This window comes from Cuculus canorus, chromosome Z (genome assembly GCF_017976375.1).
Source record: "Cuculus canorus isolate bCucCan1 chromosome Z, bCucCan1.pri, whole genome shotgun sequence".
Taxonomy (NCBI): domain Eukaryota; kingdom Metazoa; phylum Chordata; class Aves; order Cuculiformes; family Cuculidae; genus Cuculus; species Cuculus canorus.
In genome coordinates, this window is record NC_071441.1 from 29,818,399 (window position 1) to 29,844,451 (window position 26,053).

The 26,053-nt window shown below is 35.7% G+C and overlaps 1 protein-coding gene across 1 annotated transcript in view; it reads left to right on the forward strand.

Annotated features, from left to right (window-relative positions):
* Positions 1 to 24,248, forward strand: part of LOC104058407 (TLE family member 4, transcriptional corepressor) — a 296,638-nt gene extending 272,390 nt beyond the window's left edge. Inside the window, exon 21 of the mRNA XM_054055175.1 lies at positions 24,228 to 24,248. Coding sequence (XP_053911150.1) covers positions 24,228 to 24,233 — 6 coding nt within the window. The 3' untranslated portion in view covers positions 24,234 to 24,248. The remainder of the gene's footprint in view (positions 1 to 24,227) is intronic.
* The last annotated feature ends 1,805 nt before the right edge of the window (positions 24,249 to 26,053 follow it).

The window sequence follows — 26,053 nt, forward strand, 5'->3', positions numbered from 1 at the left end:
TTATCAATCAAAGTTTGCTACCAGCACTCAAAAAAAATTGAACCCTCAGGAGAAACAAGCCCTGCGTAATTTTTCTTGTTGTTATTTCAATATCTCCATAAAAAGCTATTTCTGTGTGTTTGGTTCTGTGCTGGGAGGTTTCATGAAGTGTTCCAGAAAGCGAAGCTGATATATATATATGAGCTTATGGCTTGAATGTTTTAATTAGAAGTTTGTTGGACAATATCCTTTACATACAAGGACCATTGATGCACATCCTGTATATTTTCAGATTGCAATGATTTCTCATGAGGCCATACGCCAGTTTTTTCTCATGCAGTGTCAGAGTCCTTTCGGTAGTCACAGGAAAGCTTGAATTTAATAAACTGTTTAGCTCCAGCCAACAGGATCTACACTGTAAACCTCAACTTGGATCTACACTGAGACAGTAGCATCCACACTGAACTTTAGTAGGAGCAAACACTTCTGTTTCATATACTGTTGTGCACAGATGCACATGGATTTAAAATATTTACTACAATTCATCTAGTGTCTTTGAAATTTCTGAAGAGATATGTCAATTTACGTAACAGTGTTCATCGGGAATAAGAACATTTTCAGAAAGGGGCACAACATTGCAGAAATTATTTCACTTTAAACAGTTGTGAACAACTTTAATGAAAAAAGTATATTTTTGTTCAACTTTTATAATTTATGTCATGAAAAAACCCTGGAAAGTTGGTTTACATTTCAAACAGAAAAAAAATTACCAAAAAATTTTTTTTCAAATCTAAACAAAAATGAGTCATATCTTTCAACCCAAATTAATTCAAAATTCAAGAAAAAAAATTGCTCTTCCCAGATTATGAAAAACTGAATTCTGGAAATTGAAGTTAGGGAAGGTATTTGGAATGATCCTTGTTTTCAAAGTATCTTGCCTGTGCAACACTTTTGAGGTGTTTCAAGTGCCCTCTGTCCATCAGTGTAATTTTAGCTGTAAAGAAGAAAGGCAGAGTAGCCAAATTACTCACATCAATAAAAAATCTCAAAGAGTATCAGGAAAAACACGAGTCTCATGTAGTCCTGCCTCATTATGTTTCTGATAACACATTGCTCCTTGGATTCTGTTTGTTCAAAAAAGTTTCAGTGAATGGGCAGAACTTGGCAAAACTGTATTTAAAGAAAAATCCTCTTTCAAAGTGAATTATTTAAATCTGTATTATAAATTTTATGGAAGGATAAAACTAAGCTGATTCTCTTAACAAGGATGCCACATTTCCCTTAGCAGGTAAATTATTTTTTGAAGTGTTGTTTTACAAATCTAAATAAAACTGGAATACAAGATCCATCTTCAAAATCAATTATCTCCCTAATGAAAAATTTGCTCATGTATACCATGAAATGCATTATTCTTGAATGTAGAAGTCAAATTCAGCTCAGCTAGAAGTTTGTAATTTATTGCTGATTTTGCTCTAAAACTTACACTGGACGCGTTAAACTTCTAAAGAGTTTTTTTTTTAAAGAGCTGAAATGTGTTTTGTGGCAATCTTGTTTCAAATAAAAACATAGTGACTATTTTATGACAGAATTTGTGACCATAAACTTTCATAATCATTTTCTGCTGGGTACCATGCCAGTAGTCAGCAGTTTATTTGTGCTAAGGATAATGCATTCATATAGAGCTGAGGTTTTTAACCTGTAGCCATCCATTAAATAAGTTAAAAAGTCAAAAAAGAAAGGTACTTTGAAGGTTTTATTATATAAAATAATTTTGAGAAAATACAGCTGGCATGGAGCCCTGATTTTTATAACAATGATTTTCTCTGCATCTGCTGATATCTTGGAAGGTTATACTTATCTCTAGCATTTGATGAGGTTCAATACAATCCACTGAATGAAAGAAAGTAACAGAACGGTCAGCTCCGCCACTTCAGCAGAATTCAAATGTATTTTGAGAAGCTGCAGATTTTACTGTGCTGCATTGGTTATTCCATAGAACGATCTCCCTTCATGTCTCAAACCTCCTCTTCTTTAATAATAAAAAAATCTGCACCAGTTTTGTGATGGGAGTAGCCAGGGGACAAGGGAATGAAGCAAGAGGAAGTCAATATGAGTATTTTAACCCTTCCTCTCCAAGCTTAACAGCAATGGTGCTTCTGTTTCCTTTGGGACACAGAGTTCGTGATGAGAACAATAACCTTTCACAATGAGTTCGTGATGGGAACAATAACAAAACATTAAAAAATTTGCATGCTTCAAGGTATTTATGCTCTCTTAGATCTTCATGTTTTTACTTATTTGTGCAGAACCAGATGGATTCATAAGTTTCTGGCTGAATAAAGTGGTATAAAGACTAAAAAAAAATGTACAAGTTGCCTCCTCTCTCGAAAAGCATAAACATATCCCTTGTGAGATTTCAATGCTTATTTATAAATAGTATTAATTCTTAACATTGTATACAGTAGCCAACAAAGGATTTTTTTTCCGATTGGTCATCTGAGAACCTGAATTATCTTACTGCACTTACTGCTGTCTGGGGCATGGACTAAAAAGGGATGAGAGTTTGAAATCCAGTTGTCCCTTTTGCCTTAAGTGTAAAAATGGATATTTTCATTGTCAAGGAATGAAAAAAGAAATACCTAAGCATTTTAAAAAAACTTTTTTATTAACTTGCCTAGATTTTAAGAGGATCTCATTGAACAGGAAATCTGCGTTTCTTCATATCTTCATTGCTAAAGGAGTTTCAGCCTACAAAATGTGAAGTAGATCTATAAGAATTAATAGGAACATCTTGATCTGCTAGACTAATGCATAACTAGTTCTGTCACATTTTCTAAGCTATTAAATATTTCATAGGCATTAGGGGAAGATGTTAAGTTTACTCGGGAAATGCACCATCCATTGTTTTTCATAAATTAGTAAACAAAAAAACCAAACAGGTTTTATTAATTTCCAGGCCTAAAAAAACAAGGAGGAGCAGTGATTGGTGTGGTTTTCTCTGCCATAAACCATGAGCATAATTATTCTGTAATCCTTAAAATTTCACTTCATTAGAAATATGCCACAGCTCCCCTTTTTCTTCCATTTCTATAATGTCTTCTATCAATCAGACATGGATGCTTACCAAGTCAGCACTGTTTCAGAAATGTCTGATTTTTCCGCATTTCAGAAGTTGTTTATTACCAGAGCAAGAAGAAATTAGGGTAAAAGCACGTTTGGAACTACTAGAGGAAGAAATACTATTAGACTTCTTTGCTAAATTTCACTACTTACAGTACTGAGCTTTCAAAACCAGAAATCTGCCCTGCTATACAGGATTCAGCAGTGAGCGGTAATGTTTATCGACAAAGACAGAGACAGTCAGAGATACCAGGCATAGTCCAAATCTAGTCTCTCTGTTGAAACAAAAATGGTTTATGGTTGGTTACCCAAGTAGTGGGATGTGATCAGTAAAGAGTTGTTAACATTAACCATAGTTCACCCTCGATGGCAGTTTTGCATATTGGAGTAAATTAAAATAGGCCTACTAGCACTTCCTAGACTGTTTTGGAACTGTTGCTGTCTATAGACCTCAGCCTGTTACGGTCAGTTCCATCCTGACTCCTTCACTTCCAGCAAACAGATTGACTGCAGTTTGTTGTCAGCTTGTCAGCGTATCCCCTTGTAAGAATTTCCCTGTACTGAGCCTATTTATGACACTAGCATTTTCTCTTCTTTTATTGTTTTGTAAAATAGTTATATACCTGGTTGGTGATTTGTAGTGTCTGCTCAAGATCTTTACCTAAAGTATATTTAAAGATTTAATACTAAAAAACCTTTTACCTAATAAATTTGATTCTTTTTGCATATTGCTGCACTATTCTTCAGTGCTCAAGAATATTTCTCAGTACTAATGGCTTGAAATATTACTTTGCTCTATGGATATCATTTTCTTCAGCTTCTTATTTCCTGATAAACCCTAAAAGTACAGAAGCAGTCAGGTACTTGATATGGATTTACTGTAAAATTTGAGAGTGGAAAGGACGTAAATCATTAAGTACAAGTTAAAAGAAATATTTTACATACATCTCCCCTCTTTATTTTAGTATATCACAGACTGCATTTGAATTAAGGTCTCAGTGTGTATGTAGCCTAAATATTGGATCATAATGTATCCTGGTAACATTTCTCTTCCTAAACTTTTCCATATGTCTCAACAAACTTAAGCAACTTTGAAAATCAACTTTCTGTAAATTTAATACCTGATTTAAGCTTCTATCAGGACTAAAGCTTTGCTTCTTGTGACTGTGAATTAGTAATCTCCCATTCCATTTGGTAAGTATGACAAAATGAAAAACTGTCATATATTCCAAACATTATGAACATCAACAGCAGTATCATAGATTAATAAATAATGGTCCATCATTGGACATGATCTATATCGAGACAAATGACACATAGGTACATAGTTAAAGTATTGTATACTCAAATTTTATAGTGAATTAGCTTAAGTAACATTTCTTGGCCTGTTTGTGGTGAGAAAGTATGTGACAGTTTGTATTTAACTAAGCAGATAACAGGCAGGGAGGTGATTAAAAAAAAGCAGAAATAAAAGCAGTTGGAACTGCCTGGTATTTGCAAGACCTTGAAGCAGAGCCCAAGGAGCATGAGCAGACAGGAAAGGTGTTATGAGAATAGGGCATGGTGTTGAAATTTCTGTTAGCATGGGACAAACAAGTTGCTGTTCTACCTGCTCACACACTGTGTGAAGGGTGGGTGACATTGCTAAACATTTTCCTGTCCCTGAGAGGAAGATTAAAGTAGCTGAGCTGGATGGGTAGGTGTGGAAAATTAGTACATGCACGCCTTTTACCAGGGGACCCCCTGAAGGTGCAGTACCTATCTGTCCAAGCACCATGCTTCATCTCCTTCTCCTGCTAGGTAGGATGGTACAGTTTGGCGGGTTGATAAATTTCTAAGTTTTTATGTAGCCAGGTGTAATAGGTTCAGGTATAATAGTGTATTTGAACAATAAATCATATCTGATTTAGCCTTGATTTAGTGGACCTGCCTTTGCGCACTGGTGTCTATAGAGAAACCTAATAAAACAGAGTTCATTAAATAGTATCAAGTCTTTATAAATAAAGTTTAAAACCTAACAGTAGCTCACAAAAAGTGGAAAAAACATTATATGAATGCTTTGTAGCTATCTGATGCCTTATAGTGTTTCTGTGTGTTTTTGAGGACAGAAACATTTTTCTAGTTACAGTATGTTTTCAAGGTGTTATGAGTCATCTCTTTTTCAAATTTAGCCACAATTCCATTTTCATTTGGGTTTTTTTGCAAAGATTTAAACAATAAACAAAAGTGCTGGACTAAATAACTTGAAGTGTCCAAGGTCTTGCAGACAATAGAGCCTGTGCAAACTTTAGGTAAACCTTCGCCATTGTAATGGAACATTTACACTCATTCTGTATTTGTGAGTACCAGTACAAGAGGTACTCAGAGCAGACAACTGTCCCACTTTGCTTATCTGCAACAATACTATGATGAAAGCAATTGCTTCTGTGTAGGCAACCAGACCCTGCAGTAGGACCAGACACTGCCACTCTTCTCTATTTGTCTCTGCCCAGGTGGAAATTCCTACCTTTACATACCTTTGTCCTCAAGCCATTTCTTAGTTGAGACAAACAATATTCAGTACCTGTGAGGCCCTCACCCACATTCATTTTATTTCAGGTAATATAGGTTCAAAAAGCAGTGTATGTTGTGCCAGGCTTGAATAAAGTGAAGTTACTGTAAATCCCTAGTACTTCAGACAAAGACATAATCAAGGCATAAACATCTTTAATCTTATAATTTCCATACATTCCTGAGAAAGAAAAAAAGGTGGGGAAAAAGAAGTATTAATTAGATTAGCATTTTGGATTACTGCGGTTGCAAATCCAATTGCATTTAGCAAATTTGATGGTGTAGGTACTGTTCAGGTGCAATTTCAGAAAGTTTCTATTGTAAAATTACTAATAAAAGTAAATTAATTCCTAGCGTCTAAAATGTAAGGAGAATAATCAGTGTAGTATTGTTATTCCAATATTGTCTTCATAGTTTTCCTTAGGATCTTCTTGAACCTTATTCTGAGAAGGGAACAGTTTTGTAGATATGAATTCTATTACCACTGTACTGTTTCTAATACATTTTTCAGGAGCAAAATGCCTTCGTACCACTAAACAACACCTACTTGCGAGTAAGAAGGGAACAAAAGCTCATAAAACTGCAATAAAATATTTATTTCTCTTCAGCAATAGGATTTATTTTATGAGCCTAGATTTATGACCCTGGAAAATCTTTGCTGGATATTTAATATATCAAAATAGCAGAACACGAATTCTAGGTTAGGAAATGCTTTGTGAAACTTGTGATATGCTGAAGAGAATAGACTTAAGTGTTCTTAAGTGTTTGCATAAAGTTTAATTGCCTTACAAAAAATTGCTATCTTAAAGCTTATGTATAACGTACATTAGAGTTAGCTTTTGGGATTGATTAGGGAAGGGGCTCTGCTTCTTGAAAAGGACAGTTTTCATTAGTTTATGGCCTATATAAATGGGTTAACACATATGTAATTACATTGCAATTTAATTCTAATTTAACTGCTTTTCAGAGGTGATGTTTAGGAAAAATCATGTGTATGTCATAATACAGATAGTCTTGAATGTATTTTCATCTGTTCCTTCTACAATTTCAGAAGTCATCTTCACTTTAAATCAAATCAACTAAAATGATTTTCTTGTTCAAGAAACACTAAACAAATTGGAAAAAAAATGGTTTTACTTCAGATGAGTATTTATTTCTGTTTATCTTACATTGTTAGTTCATAGTCAAGTATAAACAAAGAATACCATATTTCAAAGCATTATATGATGATATCTATTTAGGTAATCCAACTACTGTTGTAGAAATAGATATAAATGAAAATATCATCCTTATTTGATTATTAACACTTTTCTGAAATTAACACTTCCAAGATGAAAAAAGCTTTTTGTTTAATGTAACATTGTGGAAAGCATAAAAACTATGGGAAGAGTTTTCCTGACAATTCCTCATCATTGGTTGGTTTGGTTTTTTTAATACTGAAATAAACTAGCAGTAAAACATAAAAAGAAACAAATAAACGTGCAGTTTTCAAAGAAAGAAATACACTTGCAGTTTTCAATCATTCCTTTCTGCATTTAGAATTGTCACTATAGAAGTAACTTTTTTATTTTGGTTAATATATGAGGCTTTCCATAAAAATAGCATACAAGTAAAACTGAAAGTGTATAGTCTAGAGAAAATCACTAGAGCAGACACATAGAAATACTAATGCATTAATTTCTGTCACTTTAATAGGCTGAGTTTGTGCTGATTGTTCAGAGAACTGAGATGTAGTTGCAAAATAGGAGGAAAACTGCTGTATAGCTGAGTAGAACTAAATTTTAAGACCACTACAAAAGTTTAAAAGTGAAACACAGGAAGCTAGAAATGGCAAATCACGTGTAAGGACTAAAACACATTTCTTGAGTGTATCTCTTCAGATAAACCTGTATCTCTTCAGTATTACACTTACTATTACATGTGGTCAACTGGTTTAGAGCCTTTAAGGTCTCACAATCAGAAAATATAGATGATGTTTCAGACAGTTCTTCCTTTCAACATTTTTGAGTAATGATAGCGCTTTATATTTTTTAATCTGGTTTAAAGAATTTGCAGGTTAAAGGCTGCTGAAATGACAGCTTCTTTATGACATATTTAGTAGTATAGTGCATATAATTGGTATATTACAATAAAATAATCAGAAGCATGCAGCCACAGGGTGACAGATTAGCAGGCACCTTAAAAGCTTTGCCATTCCTTTCAGTAATTATTGAGAGAGCATGCCCGATTAGCATAAAGTGAACTAGTAACAATTAAATGAAGTCGAGGTCAACAAATTAACCTTTCGTCTTTTAAATTCCACTCTTTAATTTTTGAGAATCATCAGCCCAGCAAAAATGACATTTTATTTAAATAGCGTATTCTGATATCTTCAGAATAAATACACACCCCATGTCTTCTATGTCAAGCATAATATTAGGTTGGCATAAAAGGGTCTAACTTCATCAGGAACAGAAGTCTGTTTACTAAAGGATAGGAAAAAGCCCAGCTTCATCTTAATTTCTGAATAGCTTAAACCTATTAAATTCTCAGGTTCTGTGCTAAGAACAACTATTTCTCCAACAATATTGTGACTCTTATTTTTTAATTTACATTAAATAAATTGAAATATAGGCATTTAACTAATTGTTGTGTCTCCTAGGATTGTATCATGTATATCTACTGCAAGATTAAGAGCCCAGTAAATATTCTTCTTGGACTGTAAGACACTGTAGTGTCTTCCCTGTTGTGAAGAAATTTATTGAAGGTTAACAGGTTAGGATTACCCATGTTTAAATTTCTTTATTTGTGTCCTGAAACATAGTGGCATTCAAAGAATCATAGAATCATCAGGCTGGAAAACACCTCTGAGGTCACTGAGTCCAACTATATCTGTATGCCACTAAACCATATCCTTAAGTACCTACTCATCTTTCAAGTAGCTGTAGGAATGGTGACTCAACCATCTCCCTGGGCAGCCTATTTCAGTGCCTGATGACCCTTTCAGTGAATTTTTTTTTCTAGTGTCCAATCTGAACCCTCCCTGGCGCAGCTTGAGGCCATTTCCCCTTGTCCTATCACCGGTCACTTGGGAGAAGAGGCTGGCACCCACCTCTCTACAACATCCTTTCAGGAAGTTGTAGGCAGTAATAAGGTCTCCCTTCAGCCTCCTCAAGGCTAAACAAACCCAGTTCCCTCAGCTGCTCCTCATAAGACTCGTCCTCCAGCCCCTTCACCAGCTTTGTTGCTCTTCTCTGGACAAGTTCCAGAACCTCAACATCCCTCTTGTAGTGAGGGCCCAGAACTGAACACAACGTTAGAGGTGCGGTCTCATCAGTGCTGAGTACAGGGGCAGAATCACTGCCTTGGACCTGCTGGCCATGCTGTTTCTGATACAGGTCATTGCCCTTCTTGGCCACCTGGGCACACTGCTGGCTCATGTTCAGTTGGCTGTCAATGAACACCCTCATGTCCTTCTCCTCCAGGGAGGTTTCCAGCCACTCTTCCCCAAGCCTGTAGCACTTCACAGTGTGTTGTGCCCCAACTGCAGGATCCAGCATTTGGCCTTGTTAAACCTCATGCCATTGGTCTCAGCCCATTGGTCCAGCCTGTTCAGATCCCTTTGAAGAACCTCCCCACCCTCCAGCAGATCAACACTTTCTCCCAGTTTAATGTCATCTGTGAGCTTGCCAAGGGTACATTAAATGCCTTCATCCAGGTCATTGATAAAGATATTGAACAGGACTGGACAGAGCACCAAGCCTTGGGGAACACTGCTTGTGACTGTCCTCCAGGTATTCAGTGATACATAGATGAATGTTAGCGGTTCAACTGCAACAGACGCACCACTTAGAAAATCTTTCTTAGCAATATTCTGATGTGGATGATTGGAAATACAATAGACAGGAGAGAAAACAATTGGTTCTATGAAAATAATCCTCCACACTAAAAGGCAGACACTGAGACAGGATTACAAATAAAGATGTGTCTAGCAAGGAACATGTCTGTAGCAGATGTACAGATGAATTTTACAAAGATATTAGGAGGTTTTTTTTCAATAGATGTTTTCTGTTGTAGAATGGCTCGAAGAACAAGGACATGGCTCTTTAAAAATGCTACATTCAAGCAAGGCATAGGCCTGCACAATAGACCGAATGGAGGAGTACCGAGAAGCTGCACAATCATGTTGATAGCGTGAACTGGCAAGGACACTATGACCTTGACTAGTTCCATAAATAACCTTAGGGAACTAGCTGTAGAAAGAATGAGAAACTAGCTTAAGCTGAAACTGCAAGTAGGAGGACACATGTAAAAACCTACACCTTAGGCTTCGCTAATCAGAGTAGGACTAGTAGACATAATTAACTCGCGCTGTATATAACTGAGCTATCTGAAGGCAATAAAGGGAGCCTGCTTATAACTCATATTGAGTTGTGCACGTCTTCCTTTCTCGAAAAAAAACAAGGGCCTCTGAACCTCCCTCACAACAGTTGTCCAGCAGGTGCTTCAAGGAGAAGTCATCATAGAAAATTTTAGGCACAGGGCCATCAGCCACAGGTTTGAAATTCCTGGTCCTCAACCAGTGGAATGAAAGTGCAGATATATGACAAACCTGACAGGTTCATTGAGGTATGGAGAGACAGTGGCAGTGGCGCCGTTAGTCAAGAGTCCTACCAAAATATGCTTGTACAAAACCATCTTTTTCACAAAATTAACATATTCCATAGACGGTTTCTCATATATATTTCATGTAGGACTAAGTGAGTCCACATCAGTGTATAACATTTTTATTTTCAAATTAAAACATATCATTTTATTCTGTGTTATTTAGGCAGTCACAACATGGCTGAAGTATAGTGACTTTATCATTACAGTGGCATGTTAAGAGCTATGAAATCTACCGTCTTCTTTACAAACTAAACTCACAGTTCATTCCAGGTTACTCATTATGAAACATTTTCTTCCCTCTGGATGATCCATTGAACTTACATTTCCATTAGTCACTGTAGATACTCAGACACCAAAATGGGATCATTCAATATTTTAAAATCAAATTATCATACTGCAGATACTTGCCAACATTTCCACATCTTTCTTGATTCAAAAATAGCTACCTGCTTATGTACTTGAATTTCTTTTGACAGGATAATCCAACATAAAAAAGAAACAAAAGTTAGAATAGCATAGGTTAAAATTACAAATAATAGCATACTGATAAGTAATTGAATAAGCAGTGGAAGACTTCAAAAGTGTTTAGCCATAGCATTTCACTGTGATGGAAAATCCAACTGAAGTATCTCAAACTTCTCAAAACATTGGAAAATCTAAGAATAAACATTGGCAGATGATAGATTAGATAATTGAAAGATCCTTCTCATCACTAATTTCTTAGTAGCAGACAGTGAGTATAAAACTTTCTGTTGGTAACTTATTATCTCTCCTTTTTCAATCATTTGTGAGACAGTTCATATCCCTTCAGATAATACTATTCCCCTGTATTTTTCTTTAAAAATCGTTTCCTGTAGAAAGGTGACCAGAGGTAACAGTATGAACAAGGAATGAATTGCTCATTTTAAAAAATGGAGAGTTGTGCTTTTTTTAAGTAGGGGACAATAAAATATTGATGCAGAATCAGCACTGAAGAATTAAGATTTCTGAAGAAAAAAATTGTTTTTTTCAACTGCAATCTCAATTATAAATCTCACTTTTATTTTAAAATTACCTTTGTATGCGAAACACTGGCTGTCATTTATTCCAGTACCTGTAACATAAATTGTTGTTATCCTGCTTTAAGTCTGATAGGAAGACAATTGGCTCAGAAGTTTGCAAGTCACAAATTTTGCAGTATTAAAGTAGTAAGGAAAAAAGGCTTTAGCTAGTCATAATTTCTTAACCTTTGGTGTGAAATTACTTTTTGTAAAACTGTATTTCTGCATAGAACGTCAAGAGAATATCTAGAAAATTGTTTGGCTCAGACAATTTTTTGACTTAGCAATGCTTTAAATATTTTTGTATGAACTAGAATTTACTATTTTAATAGTGTTACAGTAGTTGGAAAGTGTTAGAGAAGATTTACAGTTCAAAATATTGTATTAAATTGTATGCATTAAAAGAATATCTGTTGCCACCTTTGTATCTGAAATAACAGCAAAAGATTTTGAAAAGCACAGTCTAATTCTTCATTCTCATTGAAAATCACTGTAGCTATTCTCTGGAGTAACTGGTCATATGACCTGCATAATTCATCCTTTAAAAAATTCTTTCACTTGTAAAATATATCTGAATTCTCCCTGTGCATTTTTTTAAAAGCCTTGAATAATCCCCCAGTTTTTCTTTATCAAACTAGGATGCAACATAAGTTCTGCTTTGCCTTTGATTTTCATTTGGTCTTGCTAATTTTTTCTGTTAAGTACTACTCCATAAATGTGAAAACACAAGTTCTTTTAGAATACATTTTTTTCAATCACAGTTTCAAATTCATAACATGGAAGGACAAAAAATAATTTATTTATTAATCAATAAAAAAGTCTTTAATTACTGTAATATTTTAAACCATATATGTAGCACTCTGAAGGAACTGCATGCAGGGAACGGAGTCATGACAGAATGGAAAGATAAAGAGATCATGTCGTTTATAGTTTGCCTCTTGAAGGATGATGTAGGATTCTCCAGCCTGTTAAGTTCAGTCCACTGCACGGTCAAAGGACTACGGAGTGGATTTTCCAATGAAAGGTGGGCCTCAATACTCTGCTGGCCTCTAGCACATCCATTTACTTCCAAGGGGAACTGCATCTGTACTAAACCAGTCCGAAGTTTTAGTAGCTAGGTTGCATAACTAATGACTTTGTTTCTGTAAACATAATTTGTGGTACTTGAGGCAGATCATAAAATTAATCATATTAAAAAAAAAGAAGATTTAGAATTACGCAAATCTTTTCACTGAGTGATGTAATCAGTAATAATAATTTGAGGACATTTTCTGCCTACTGAACACTAAGTACATGTTCACAGCATACAATTTCTGAAAACCAGTTGGAAGACTTCCAAATAGTCTTTGAAGTTGTTCTGAATAATCATATCATATTCCACTTCAGCAGAGATTTAATTTGTGGATTAGTAACATGACAGACTATAAGAGGCTATTAAAGCCAATTGTGTCTGTGATTCATACATCAAAGTAGTAATAAAAAAAAATACTTAGGTGTACATAGCACATTGATCCTTAGACCATGGTGTGCTTGTTAAAGATGGGTAAGTATTATTCCCATTGATGAGGATGATGAGGATACTGACTTCCTCAATGTTCTCAGTAAAACAAAGCATAACTAAGAATTATACTTCCGTTTCTGTCCCTTCCTACAAAGATATACATACAAGTACCTATTGTGTAGAAATAACTTTCCAAATTGAAAAACTGGGAACCTGATCCAGAGGGCTCTGCAATCAGCCCAATTCTTCATACAGCATTCTTTAGTTAAAAGTGATAGTATATCACAGATAGTCATGCCCTATGACTGTGCTGTGCTTTATCTCTTCCTTGTTGCTCTGCTCCACTTCATCATCTACTCTTTAATTTTTTAGATTGTTCTATTTTTATGATTGCATATACTTCCTATTGATCCAGGGGGAATATTATAATTTACCAGTTACCAGTCTGCAGCAATTTCTCCTGCCAATAGTTTGAATAGATAAATAATGTTATGATAAATTTTGTTGAGAAGTTGGATAAGGAAGAGGCAGCAAGGTGACCCATGGTAATACGTGGAGCTGACATCAACAGGTGGGAGGGAATGATAGGAAAAGTTGCTGTATGTGGGTGAGTGGGAATCGGGCATAGATGCGTGGGGCTTCTGGTTGAGATGATTGATAGAAAACACAGTTTTGGAGGAGAATAAAGAAAAATCAATGGAGTGAAACAAGACATCAGATAAAAAGAATTGTAGACCAAAAAAGAAGGAAGTAGCAGACAGGATGGAAAAGCTAAAATAGTGAGGGTAAAAAGAACAGCAGAAAGAAAAGGCATAAGTGAGAACACACATATGTGTGGAAGTAGGACAGAGATCTTTAATTTCTGATTTAAATCTTAAAATTGTAAACATTTGTTTACATTTTGTACCTGACAAACATGTTTCTGTGTCTGAATGTAGATCTCACATATTCCAGAAAAACCCACCATTTTTTTTTTAGTTCATGAGTAACTTCTAAACTATTTACAAGGGTTTAATACTGTATTTTATCCTGAAGTCCCTATAATACTCCTGGTTTAAAGCAAGAATTTACTGAACTAATCTCAAAAGCTTAACTTTTCATAAATCCTGTCAGGTTTATACCATTTTCCTATGTTCTTTGTCAAACAGGTCCCTCTGAACATTCTCATTATCAGAATATACTCCCAGTTTTCCTGTATTATGTACCTAGATGTTATTTAAGGAACACCTGTAGTAAATTAATAAAATGCTTGAACAATTTCTTTAAAATTGTGTTATACTTCTAGTTTTAGGTCAGAGATACAGGATCATGGAGAAAAATTATTGTGAAGGATGTGTATTTGCAAATTCTACATTAGAGAGTCAAAATGGAAGATTGATATTTTTATTTTGCATACTGTTGGGACATTAATATTCCAGTGTAGGATATTTACAAGCTTTCCAGCACACCATAAGAAAACTATTACAACAACTTAAGGATTTTTTTCCTTAGACTAGAAAACAGGATACTAATTTAGTCATACATGTGATATCACTCTCTTATGGCTTGTTCCCATGGGGAAAATAGCAAAGTACAGCAATACGTAGAGTTTGCTTTCTTTGCATGGAGAAGGTATCAATGGCATGGAGACAGGCTCTTCCCAACACTGTACTGTCAGAAGGTGAGAGAGTGGCATTTCCTGAAACTAAAGGGGTTCAGGCTGGAGATAAGCAAGTAAAAACAAACAACGTTAAGCACTCCAGTGGATTGCCCAGAGAGGTGTGCAATATCTGAGCCTGGATGTCTTAAGACCTCGGAGGCCACAACCCAGAGCACAGCTGTGACAATCCTGTGAAGGGGTGCCCTCTGAAGTCCTGGAAGAGGAATCATTGCAGTGGGAAATGTGGTAAAGTTTTCTAAGGGTACAATAGCTTCCAGAGGCTGCAATGTCAGAACACCACTTTGTGGTTCCATTCAGTTCAGAAGCTTGCACAAACATACAGTCAGAATAGAATAGAATAAGGTAGTTCCAGTTGGAAGTACCCTACAAAGACCATACAGTTCAACTGCCTGACCACTTCAAGGGCTGACCAAATATTCCAATACTGGAATATTACGAAGGTCATTGCCTGAATGCCTGTTTTTAAAGCACTTACAGGCATGGGGCATCGACAACCTCTCTAGTAAGCCTGTTCTAGTAGCGTCTGATGACCCTCTAAGTAGAGAAACACTTTCTAATGACTACATGCCAAGGGAAGAGATCAGCACCTCCCTCTTCTCTTCCCCTCCTCAGGAGGCTCTGGAAAGCGCTGAAAGCCAGGAAAACCTCTCAGCATCCTTTGCTATGAACTAGACAAACTCAAGATTCTTAGCTGCCATATGGTGTATTCTATGTCTCTTGGGAGCTAGTTCAAAAACGAAGAATTAAAACTCTTGAGAAATACGAGGATTCTAAACAGATCCGACCAGATTTTCTCTTAAATACATGATTTAGCTATGAATAAATATATATGTGTGTTTGTTTTAAGATATTTTTCTATGTGTCTATCCTCAAAGAAAGTTTAGCCAGTGCAGATGTATTTTCTAACCCGGTAAAGAGGCAAATGGAGAAACAGCAGGCACATTAGACTGACAATGTTTAGTACACTGTTGCAGGTGCTTATAGGTTATAGAGTGCAGTACGTGGACTCACACCTAGATAAACAGAAAATTCCTGGATTAACTATCATATCCAAATTTAAAATCTATCTCATTGGTCCTCCTTGGTGAGGCCAAAAAGAAAAAAAAGGAATTACCACTGAAATCTTGTGGTGCATTCGGCTGGTTTCCAAATGCTATGACAAGCTATGTTTTGTCCTCTTTTTATCCGTTTTATTGGTTTCACTGCTTTCCACATTAAGCACCAGGTCCTATTACTCTTATGCGTTTTAGACTGATTTCTCTGGAATGAATCTATCTGTCTATCCATCCATCTATCCATCTATCTATAAGAGCTTATTCTGTCATTCTGACTTATTACCCCCAGGTCCACCAGCACGATTCCCTATACTATGCCCCCATTATGTTGTTATTACAAGGTGCTGCCCTGACATGGCACATGGAATATTGTGGTATTAACAAGAGATTTTCCTGTATTTAAGTATAACATGCTGCCAGAGTGCAAGGCTATAGTGTCTTCTTCAGAGAATTGGCAGGTGGTTAAATAATAAAAAAAGGAGAGGTTTGGGGGTTTTTTTACAGTTGCTTACTTCTCATGTTAGCAGTTAACAAATTTTATTTGGGAGTTGTAAAAGAAAAAAATAATCTGCCTTGTAGTTGGGATATTACTTGGGGAATTCTTCAAGAATCTTAGGATAACTTTTATCTTCCTTAAGATTCTCAGTAATGAGGTCACCAAAATAAAAAGTAATTGCTAAGAAACTTACTGATGATATTCATCTGGAGTGAAGTGCCAAGGATAGGGGCTGATCACAACTTTGTAAAGGAAGAGCCGAACAATCTTCAGAATCAGAACAATAACTTGGCATTGTCACAGATGTGGAAAAGGCACCTGTATATTAATTGTTCATGATCTGCAGGTTGTAAGCAATGCAGTTACAGTTTGGTTTCACTACATGCAATCTTTGGGCATATTATGAGCAATGAAGGACATATACTAATAGCATTGCTCTATGCATGCTAAGCCCTTATTTACAATTTTGGACAATTAACACTAATTAGATGATTAGAGAAATGGATAGCATAGGGAATTGAAAACATATATAAGAGGAGTTCAAACATATCCACGGTGAGTGATGGGTGTGGAAAACAGAAGGGTTTTTCTAATTATAAGAACAACAATGTTGCAGAACATCCTTTCTCTGGAAATTCATTAATTCCAAGGTATTTGAAGGACTTCCTAATAAACTGGTTGTGTGTCAAGTGAGATGACTGATACTAGTGATGCAGGAATCTACTTTCTGAGCCCACTTCAGCAGAAATGGGTGCTCATTCTTTGCAGGTCTGAGCATCCTGGACTCAGTGGTTTACCACTGTAAATACAGAAGTGTACATATAATGGAATGCAAACTCCAAACAAATGTATATATTTTTTCTTTTTTTAAAAAAAACACACCAGCAATCAAATACTCCCCTGGCATCTATTTTACAGAAGAATTTGTTTGTTTTACAGAAAACTGCTGTGAAGAATGTCTGCCATCACTGAATTATTAGATAGTCATAATTAGTCTCTGTTTATTTCCCATCTATTTCGATTTTGTTACTCTATTTCTTCTTGCTGTCACATGAAATTGGATTGAAATCACCTTGGGACAGAACCAGTTTTTGGTTTTTTATGCACCATTCATTTTACCTGTACTTGAAGCACCCAGACATTATTGAACTCCATAAAATAACAAAATTGAGAAGGAAATATCATAAAAGCAGTTCCTTTGCCACTTCTATTACTATTTATGTTCAGAAATGCCACGAGAAGAGGTTCTCTGATTTTATCAGCATTTCCTGTTATAGTCCCAGTAGAAGCCCAGTGAAAAATAATATATTCAAATATTTTGAAAATACTTGACAAAAAAAGCAGCCTACTGCTAAATTTGGGTAAATATTCACAAGCTTCTTACCCTTTGTTAGTGAATGCACCTCACGAGCACAGATTCTTTACACAAGACTGAACTTCCAAGAGTAAAGGGTCTTCATAGCCACAAGAAGCTTTAAAATAGAAAAATAGCTTGCAGTAGCTTCTGCAATTTCTGTGCTGTACTTTAAAGTCCCTTGTAAACTTTTACTATGAGCTTTAAGATATTCTGTTTACTATGGCCATTAAAACTGTGAGCTTTTTTAAAGCAGCTGCATTACAACATAAAGCTTATCATGTCACATGGCACCTTTTGTACAAACACTACATCATGAGCTCTTAAAGGGAATGATTCTGTATGATTTTGTATGGTCTTCCTAAGACACCAAGAAACACTCAGAGTAGTAGAGCAGTTGTTCTACTGCAGCTTTTAAGGTGTCTGGTAGAAAGATATCCCCCTGTTCCTTTCTTTTTGATTTCTTATGACTTATAGGGTATATGTTTTTATTTCATCAAGCAATGATTTCATTTCAGAAGTGGTATGTAGCTGAATACTGCCAGCTCCAAAGTGAACTGAGGTTTCCCTATCTGCTTCATAATTACAACCATTACACACAAATCCTGAGTCCTTTGAATTTAACTCAAGTCTGATATTTGCAATCACACCTTCAGAGCATAGGCAATGCCTCTATATATAAGGTGGATTTTTTCAGTCCTAGTGCCTAGTCCCTTTGCCTTGCATGCAGGCCACATCATGGAGAATTTCTCTCTATTCTTGGGATAGTTTGGTCACACACAGGAGTGCTGGGTTTGCATCCAGACCCCTTAGTTTTTTCCATATCCTAGCATCTGAGTCATGAGTTCAGAAGTCAGAAAGTTCCAGCACTGTGATGGGAATGCATGAACTGTTATTGTTTTTTCTTGGTGATTGAAAGATAGCAAGTAAAGGAGGAAGAGAAATAAACCCATGCAGCTAAAGCCAAGTAAAAGAAATGGCAGTAAAGGTAACATTGACTTTGACGTTTCTGGTGTTTCATCATTGGCAGCACAAGCTGCAGTATTACCTGTAGAAATGCTACTCACGAGTGCCTTCATAAGTCAAATTCACCTTTGTATATCTTAGGTAACCAAGTTTTAGATAGATACTTTTAGCTTCATTTGAGTTGGACAGCATTTCTTTCTTTAATTCTTTAGGTGCATTCAGCAGAGAGAGCTGACAAAGTTTGTACTTGATATTGTGCCTATAAAGGTCTCTAACCTGCCTACAGCAGATAGATTCAACTAATACTTGAATTAGATAGATTTATCTAATGTTGATGGTTAGCATTCTCCCTTACCTGGGATAGGAGATAGGAATGTTGTTAGGAGATAGAATTAATCTGTGGTTTGTACCTGCTAACAATGTAGAACAACTACTTGTTTTTAAAAAGATAAAAAATGGAAGCAATACAGCAAAGCTTTCAAACCACGTTGTTCAAGTACAGATAATATAATACAATATTAAGAATGAGAAAGTCTCCTCTTCATGCAGTCCTTTAGAGGCCTGTCTCTAGCATGGTGTAAAAAAGATTCTAGGATATAATTACAACTTAAAATGAAGCCTTGTGACTCATACTGTTAAGGTCAGATGAAATACATATGCATACGTACGTGTGCCTCTTACCTAACAGTTGCAAACATGACAGCCCTTTAATTTTAGCACTTCTCCTGCATTAGCAGAGAAATAACACAATTAATCTCAGCACAGATAACTTTTTTGACCTTCTGGTCTGTAAATAAAAGAAAGTGTACATTGGTGTTTGCAGTTGTATAAATGTGCATCTAAGCACACATGCAAAATCTTACAAAGCTGTACACACGCACTGTCACATGGCTGATTTTTCATTATGGAATACTCAATGTCCCATTAAATTATTAAAGATCGTCCTGCTATATTTATTACAGAGGTCACTGACATTACTGCCAATTGTCAAATTTTGTTTTCCTGTTGTTGATTTTCATGCGTGAGTATCCTCTGGACTCATGCCAGAGCTACATCAATCTCTCTAGGCTGCTTTGACCTCAGGATATGTAAGACTAGTGGACAAATTGGAAGATCAGTGCTTTGGCTCTTCTGCAGTGACAGCTGTTATTGAGAAATTAATATGAGGATCACTATATACCTTACAGTGCAAAATATGAGGGTTGGACACAATGTGTTGTATGAATCTAAAACCAAAATATAAGAAAATTAAACCTGCAAGAGTATCCGCTGCCTTTGTGGATCTGTGGAAAAGAGCAAGCTAGCAAATAGAAAAGTTGTCTTTAATAACTCATTAAAAAAGCATGGAGATTTCTCAGAACTGACTACAACAATAGATGTTGCAGGAAACAGTTTTTAGCCATGGTCTAGTTTATCAGAAAGAGATAGCGAAGCTGTGCACTATTATATGTTCAGTAGCATAATGACTGATATATTTAATGATGATATATGGAGTTTTTCAAGGTTTGGGTTTTAGAGCTATTTATACTTTGCTTTCAATAGGTGCTAAGAATCTAGAACAAACTCCACAAAAAATGAACTGGAGATTTAGTGGAGAAAACAGATCAGACCTCTTGCAGAGGAGAGGGTGAAATGGGAGTACCTCAGTGCTAGTGGAAGTTTTGGGGAAGGAAATGTGGCTTGCCCTTAGGCCTCAACTTCCCACAGATACTTTCATGACTAACTGCCATTGGATCATGCTGAGTGGCTAAATATCTCAAAGGAGCCGGGCCCAGTTTCCCCAGTTTCCTAGGAGTTCACATTCGAATGAGATTACTGCTTCCAGGAGCTATTATGAGGCAATAAACCTGCGTCCTCCTCACATAAAATAACCTTCTCAAAACGAAACTCACTGTGTGTGGAACACGTCTTAACAGCATAAACAAAAAGTCTAAAGCTTAGGTACTTCCCATCCAATCTGGGCACCTAACAGATAGAGGTGACCAATATTTCTCTTCTGTTGGGTGACAGATGGGACTTCCTTTTGTAACTATTATAGATTTGGAGGGAGATTCAAATCTTAAGAAGTTTGAATATCCATTGAAACTGTCTTTCTCACCAGAGTAGTTAGGATGCATGGGACAATATCATTCATCCCTTAGTCACTCAGTCAGACAAGAGATATATGTGCTTAGTGAAGGTCTGCCTTATAAGAATCACCTTCAAAATCAGAGAATGTTCTTTGCATGTTGCTCATGTAAGTTTCCTCACCATTCAAAGACATTTAATTTCTGAAAAAAACTTAGGGCTGTCATATTCCATAGTTATAAAAAAGTAGTTTATTTCACTAAATGGTGAGTAAACTCCATCAAAATGCTTGAAGAAATTCAGGGATTTAAACTCTACTCAGTTTTCAGCTTTGCCTTGTCCAAAACTGTGTTTGAATAAGGAAACGAGTAGGGCAGAATTCTGACTTAAAGTCTGACTTTATTTATATTTTCATTTAGACTGCTAAATTGCAGTAGTTTCCTTTTGAACCAAATGCTTTTTCCATAATCAAGCATAATCTATAGGAAATCTGTATTCAATAGAGCATTTTCTACTTATGAAGCAAAAATGAACTTTTATGAACTGTGATGTCATACTTTGATTCCCTGAGAAATATGCAATAGCCAGAACAGGATTAAGTTTCCTTTGAAGATGATGTCACGTGTTGCTCATGAATTTTAGAAACAACTGATTGACTCCAGCTCTGTCTTTCTCATTTTCACACACACAGCTGCCATTCACCCAACATATAACTGTATGCATCAAGACTAAAAAAGCAGATGAATATGTTTCTTATTGAGCAGGTTAATGATTTTCCTAAGTACAAAAGTACAATAGAGTACAGTACTCACTGGGAGCAGACTACTTCTGGTGAATACTGGGTGAAAATAAAATAATGGGGACTGTCTAGATCTCTGCTCTCCTAATCACCTGAATGCGGAAGTAAATTAATAAATTTCACCCACGGTGCAGTACTCAAATCCTTCTTTTTTATCATGTGCATTCACACAACCATCCTAAAGCTAGGACTAAGTCCAAAGTGGTGTACCCCAGCCTATGTCAGTGGTTCTATACTACAGTCTGAATGACACATAAAAGTGACCAGCAGCTAATCAAGTTCAGATAAGGTTAACAATGTGCATGCATTTGAAGTCTCAACAGATTTCTTGTTATGACCTGTCCCATTCTTACTCCTTTCCAGCAGCTTTTGGACTTTTTGTCTGTGCTGATATCCAAACTGAGATTCAACAGGTTTACCGAGCAGATTGATTTAACATTTCCTTTCAGAATTTCAGAGTAATGACATTTCAGTCATTTGGCGATGACCAGAGAATTTCCCATAATATATATGATAGACCATACATAGACCACTTTGTTAGAATATAAAATCTGATGATTTTCCAAGACAATAAATCAAATTCTTTCCAAGTCACAGAATGCAGTATAATTAGAAGTTATACACATGATTTATGTAAAAGTATGGTTGAAAAGAGAAGATAAGATTGTATTGATGAGATATAAGTTTGAAAGAAAAACACTTTAAGAGAATCTTAATAACATTTTTCTAGCAATTCTCACTTTTCAGAACTTATATAAACCTTGTTTGAGCTTGAAGAAAAGAAGATAATCCTGAAATCTTAGCCTAGGCAACCTTTCTTGTCCTTTTAGAGCGGCAGAAGGAAAATTGGTTTTTCAGTGGCAGTACCACACTAGACAGAACACAGACTTTGAATCACAGTTCTAGCTGGTTACTGTTCAAGGGGAAAAGTAAGGATTCTAATTCCTTAAATAGCAATCATGTTTCTGATAGGTTGATCTGTTAAGGCTGCAGGTGAATATATTAAAAGTTTATGCAAAGAGCTTTAATATTAATTTTTTCAAGCTCATTACTTTCTTTTCCAGCATTCTCTGCCTGTCTTCTCACTTTCAAGTTTCAATTCGAAATTAATACACAGGTCATGGCCCACCTAAAAACAATGAAACTTGTTTCTTTTTTATTACCACATCTCCTCATCGGTGAAAAAGGCTGGTTCTTGTTCAACTTCCTGGAAAGAATTCTCGAAGTACAACGGTGTTTTTCCTTCCCTACCATCTTTTTTTTTTTTTTTTTCACAGTCTGCGTTTTTTCTTAAGGGTCTAAAGTACGAAATACAAAAGGAAAAGAAAAAAATTAAATATCAATGCCCTCCCTCCCTGCAGTGACTGCCAATGGTTGAGGAATGAACATGAGGATCACCGTAAACAAAAGATAAAACATGTTATGGAATATGGAGTAAAATATTAACAAGAGGCATAAAGTGATTTATCAAAGTCTGACCAAATTAACTCCCTGGGACAAACGGAGGCCTTGTTTACATTGCACAGGAAAACAGGTAGTGGAGAGTTATGTCTGTGTACATTGTGTGCGTGACCATGATCTCCCCTCGTGCTGGGATGCTTCTTGAAGATACTCCTCAAGCAAAGAGATTTTTTACCAGTGACAGGTCACTGTTAAGCCCCATTTGAATACTTCTCGGACAGCAGCTGGACTGCATCCCAGGCAACTCTCCTCTTTAACAAGAATTGGTTATTGAGCTTCAAAGACCCTGTGAAGACAGATAGGGATAGAAATAAGGACAATGTAATAGATAGTCATATCTGCAGAAATTTTAAGATGTCATAACATCACTGACATCACTAGAGGCACATTGACTTATATCAGTTAAACAACTGGTTTGTACCATGAATAAATCTATTCAGGCTTACATAGCCATTTATATCAGGACCACACAATCCATTATTTTCACTCCTTTATTTCAGTTTCTGTGTAGTGTAAGGAAGTGCAAACAACATCACATTTAGTTTTTCTTTTCTTACTCTTCTTTTTGGTAATCTGAAAAGAAGAAAAGGATAATGAAGTTAAATATCTTGGCACAGTCATAATGTAGAGTGGCCTAATAAGACGTGACTTGCAGTATTAAGGTGCAAACAGTGTTAAAATGAAGTATTTAAATAGATGGAAATCTTGCCACAAATCTTAGGCCAAAATCTCATGTTAACAGTACCACTTGCAAAATAAAGTATAATTAATAACATGATACTCTTGGTAAAATGCACTATAATAATTTTAATCACATCTAGAATTATTAAATACTTTAGTGGTAAATAAGACAGTCTTTGAGTCTCATTTCTTCCTTTTTACTGCACCATATATATATATATATATATATATATGTATGTATGTATAGCTGGTGGGTTGAGGAACATCCAAACTGCAAAATTAGGCAACAAAGTATGTTGCATTCTCTTTTTGTCCTGCCAGATCATCCTGAAACCTGTTCCTACTGTTCAGTTCTCTATGTAAACATGTCTAGAGCACAGGATCTCTTTCCCTTATGAAGACTGTGAGAGACAGAAGCAGTGAAAATAAATCTCTCATGTTAAGCAAGACTTTGCTACGTCCTTTCACCGTCTGGAAAAACTTTCAAAAATACAAGAACAAATATTATGTTAAAATACTTAGAGATATACTAGATTTTGCCATGTGTATCTCATGGGCAGTTCAAATGAGGTTCCCAAGCCTGAGCCTTGCAAGCTACTGCCTAAGACAAATCTCTCATACTAGGAGAAGGTAAGCCAAAATTGACTGCTGAAGCCTTGGAAATGGCTCTTCCAAATTATAGGATGGAGAGGTAAAGAAGTAAAAGAAGCTTTCATATGTTTTATCTACATGTAGAAACTGCCACATCACAACATATTTACTCCCCTTTTAAATACAGATGTTCCACGAAAATTCTGATTACTGATGTTATTTTCTTATCATATGTTTCTTTCATATATTTGTTTCTCTAGACATGAATACATAGAAGAACACTGGAAGCCAAAGTGTTAACAAATTATTGTGTCTAATGAAGAATGTCGGAGATGAAGCAAGCAGCTTCAGAGAGCAGGAATATGCACTGTTTAATTTCCAAGAGTGAATGAATCCTTCCAAGCAATGAAGGTAGAAATGTTTGTTAACTAAAAGGTTAGCAAACAAAGCCACTGTTACAGGACTACTCCTGAGATAAACAGTCATGGCAAAACCATTTCTGGTAGGGATTGAGGAATATAAGCAGGCATTTAGTGTGAAAGTTCCTAGGCATAGGGTCTGATCTGCAGAAGGGAATATTTGTCCTTTAGGGGAAGGTGGAGTGGAAAGGCGTTTACCTGATTGTGATTGGACAGCAAATGGATTTAAATAAATTTGTATGGTTTATTTTTTCTCTTTCTTTATAAGGTGCTTTTCTCCATACACATTCTATTTCTTAAGTGACCAGCATTCACTGGAGAAATCAGCTTTCACTCTCTCTAGGGAGAATCAAAGTGAGTGAATATGTGGTTGTCCGTGACTGTGTTGCTGCACAATTGCAATACCAAAAAAAGATTTCACAGCCTTATCTCTATTATGAGCTAGAAAAAAAAAGAGTGAGAGATCAGGACTCTTCAAGTAAAGGCTAATGGCATGAAAAAATCTCTGCATAAAGATTACTGACCCAGACAAAAACAACGTCTAAATATTCTACTGGAACACATTTATCGTCAACTTCCAAAATAATAAACAAAGAGTAAGTATGTTCTTATTCCACTCAGTGGACCAAAAAAGAGGAGACAAATAATGAGTAAGGCTAATTTGTAGAAAGACAGGTAAAGTCACCTCATATCCATCAGATGAACAAAAATCACTCTTGGAGGACCACTGATGCTTTGGAAGAAGTCCTTACTGGGGAGCAATATTGAAAGATATCCTCAGGTATACTACAGTGAAGAGGTCTGTTAGCCTTACATTGAAAACTCAGAAATTCTAAAGCAAGTGAAGAAGTCTTTTATCTCTAATGTATATTAATGAGGTACAGAATGCATTTATAACAATGTAAGTGTAAATGCATGGATAAGTATAGTTTCTTTTGATTCATTTAGACAAGACAGGAAGTGGGGAAATATAGGGTAGTTCCAATTGTATTTTTACCTAACTGTAATAGGATAGAATAAATGTGTTGGACTAGAAAGAATTTAGAATATGTCAAGTAAGCAACTGCTTATTTAAAATGTAAAGAAGTCTTGCTGATTATAACACACAATGTTACAACAGGTCGTTGCAGCATTTGACAAATTATAGAGAATAAGAATATATGTAGAAAATATGTACTGTGTATATTTTCATATAAACTCCAGGAACAGGTTGCCATGACATGAGCACTATTTTCACACATAGCCCTTGAAATGGATATGAATATAAGACTAAGCATCATTGATTTAAAACATACAACAAATAAACTAAAATAAACAAAAACCAAGAGTTCTTTTACATTTTTTTCATCTGTCACCATTTATACCTTTACTTACACAGTATATTTTTGTTTCATTTTTAATTAAATGTAAGATCCTTCATGTATCACCTTTATTCTTGGATAAAATTTCCAGGGGAAATGGGATTTTGTCAAAAATGTTTTTCCTCATTACAATTATATGTATATAGTGGGTAGGTATTTGATATACTCTGATGGATTTGTCCACACAAAAGTCCTATTAGAAAAAAAATGAGGATCTGTTACTGCCATTTTACATATAGGACAACTAGGGGAGAAGGTCACAACCATACACAGGCAGGTACTTCTTGACATGAAGAGAGCCAGCTC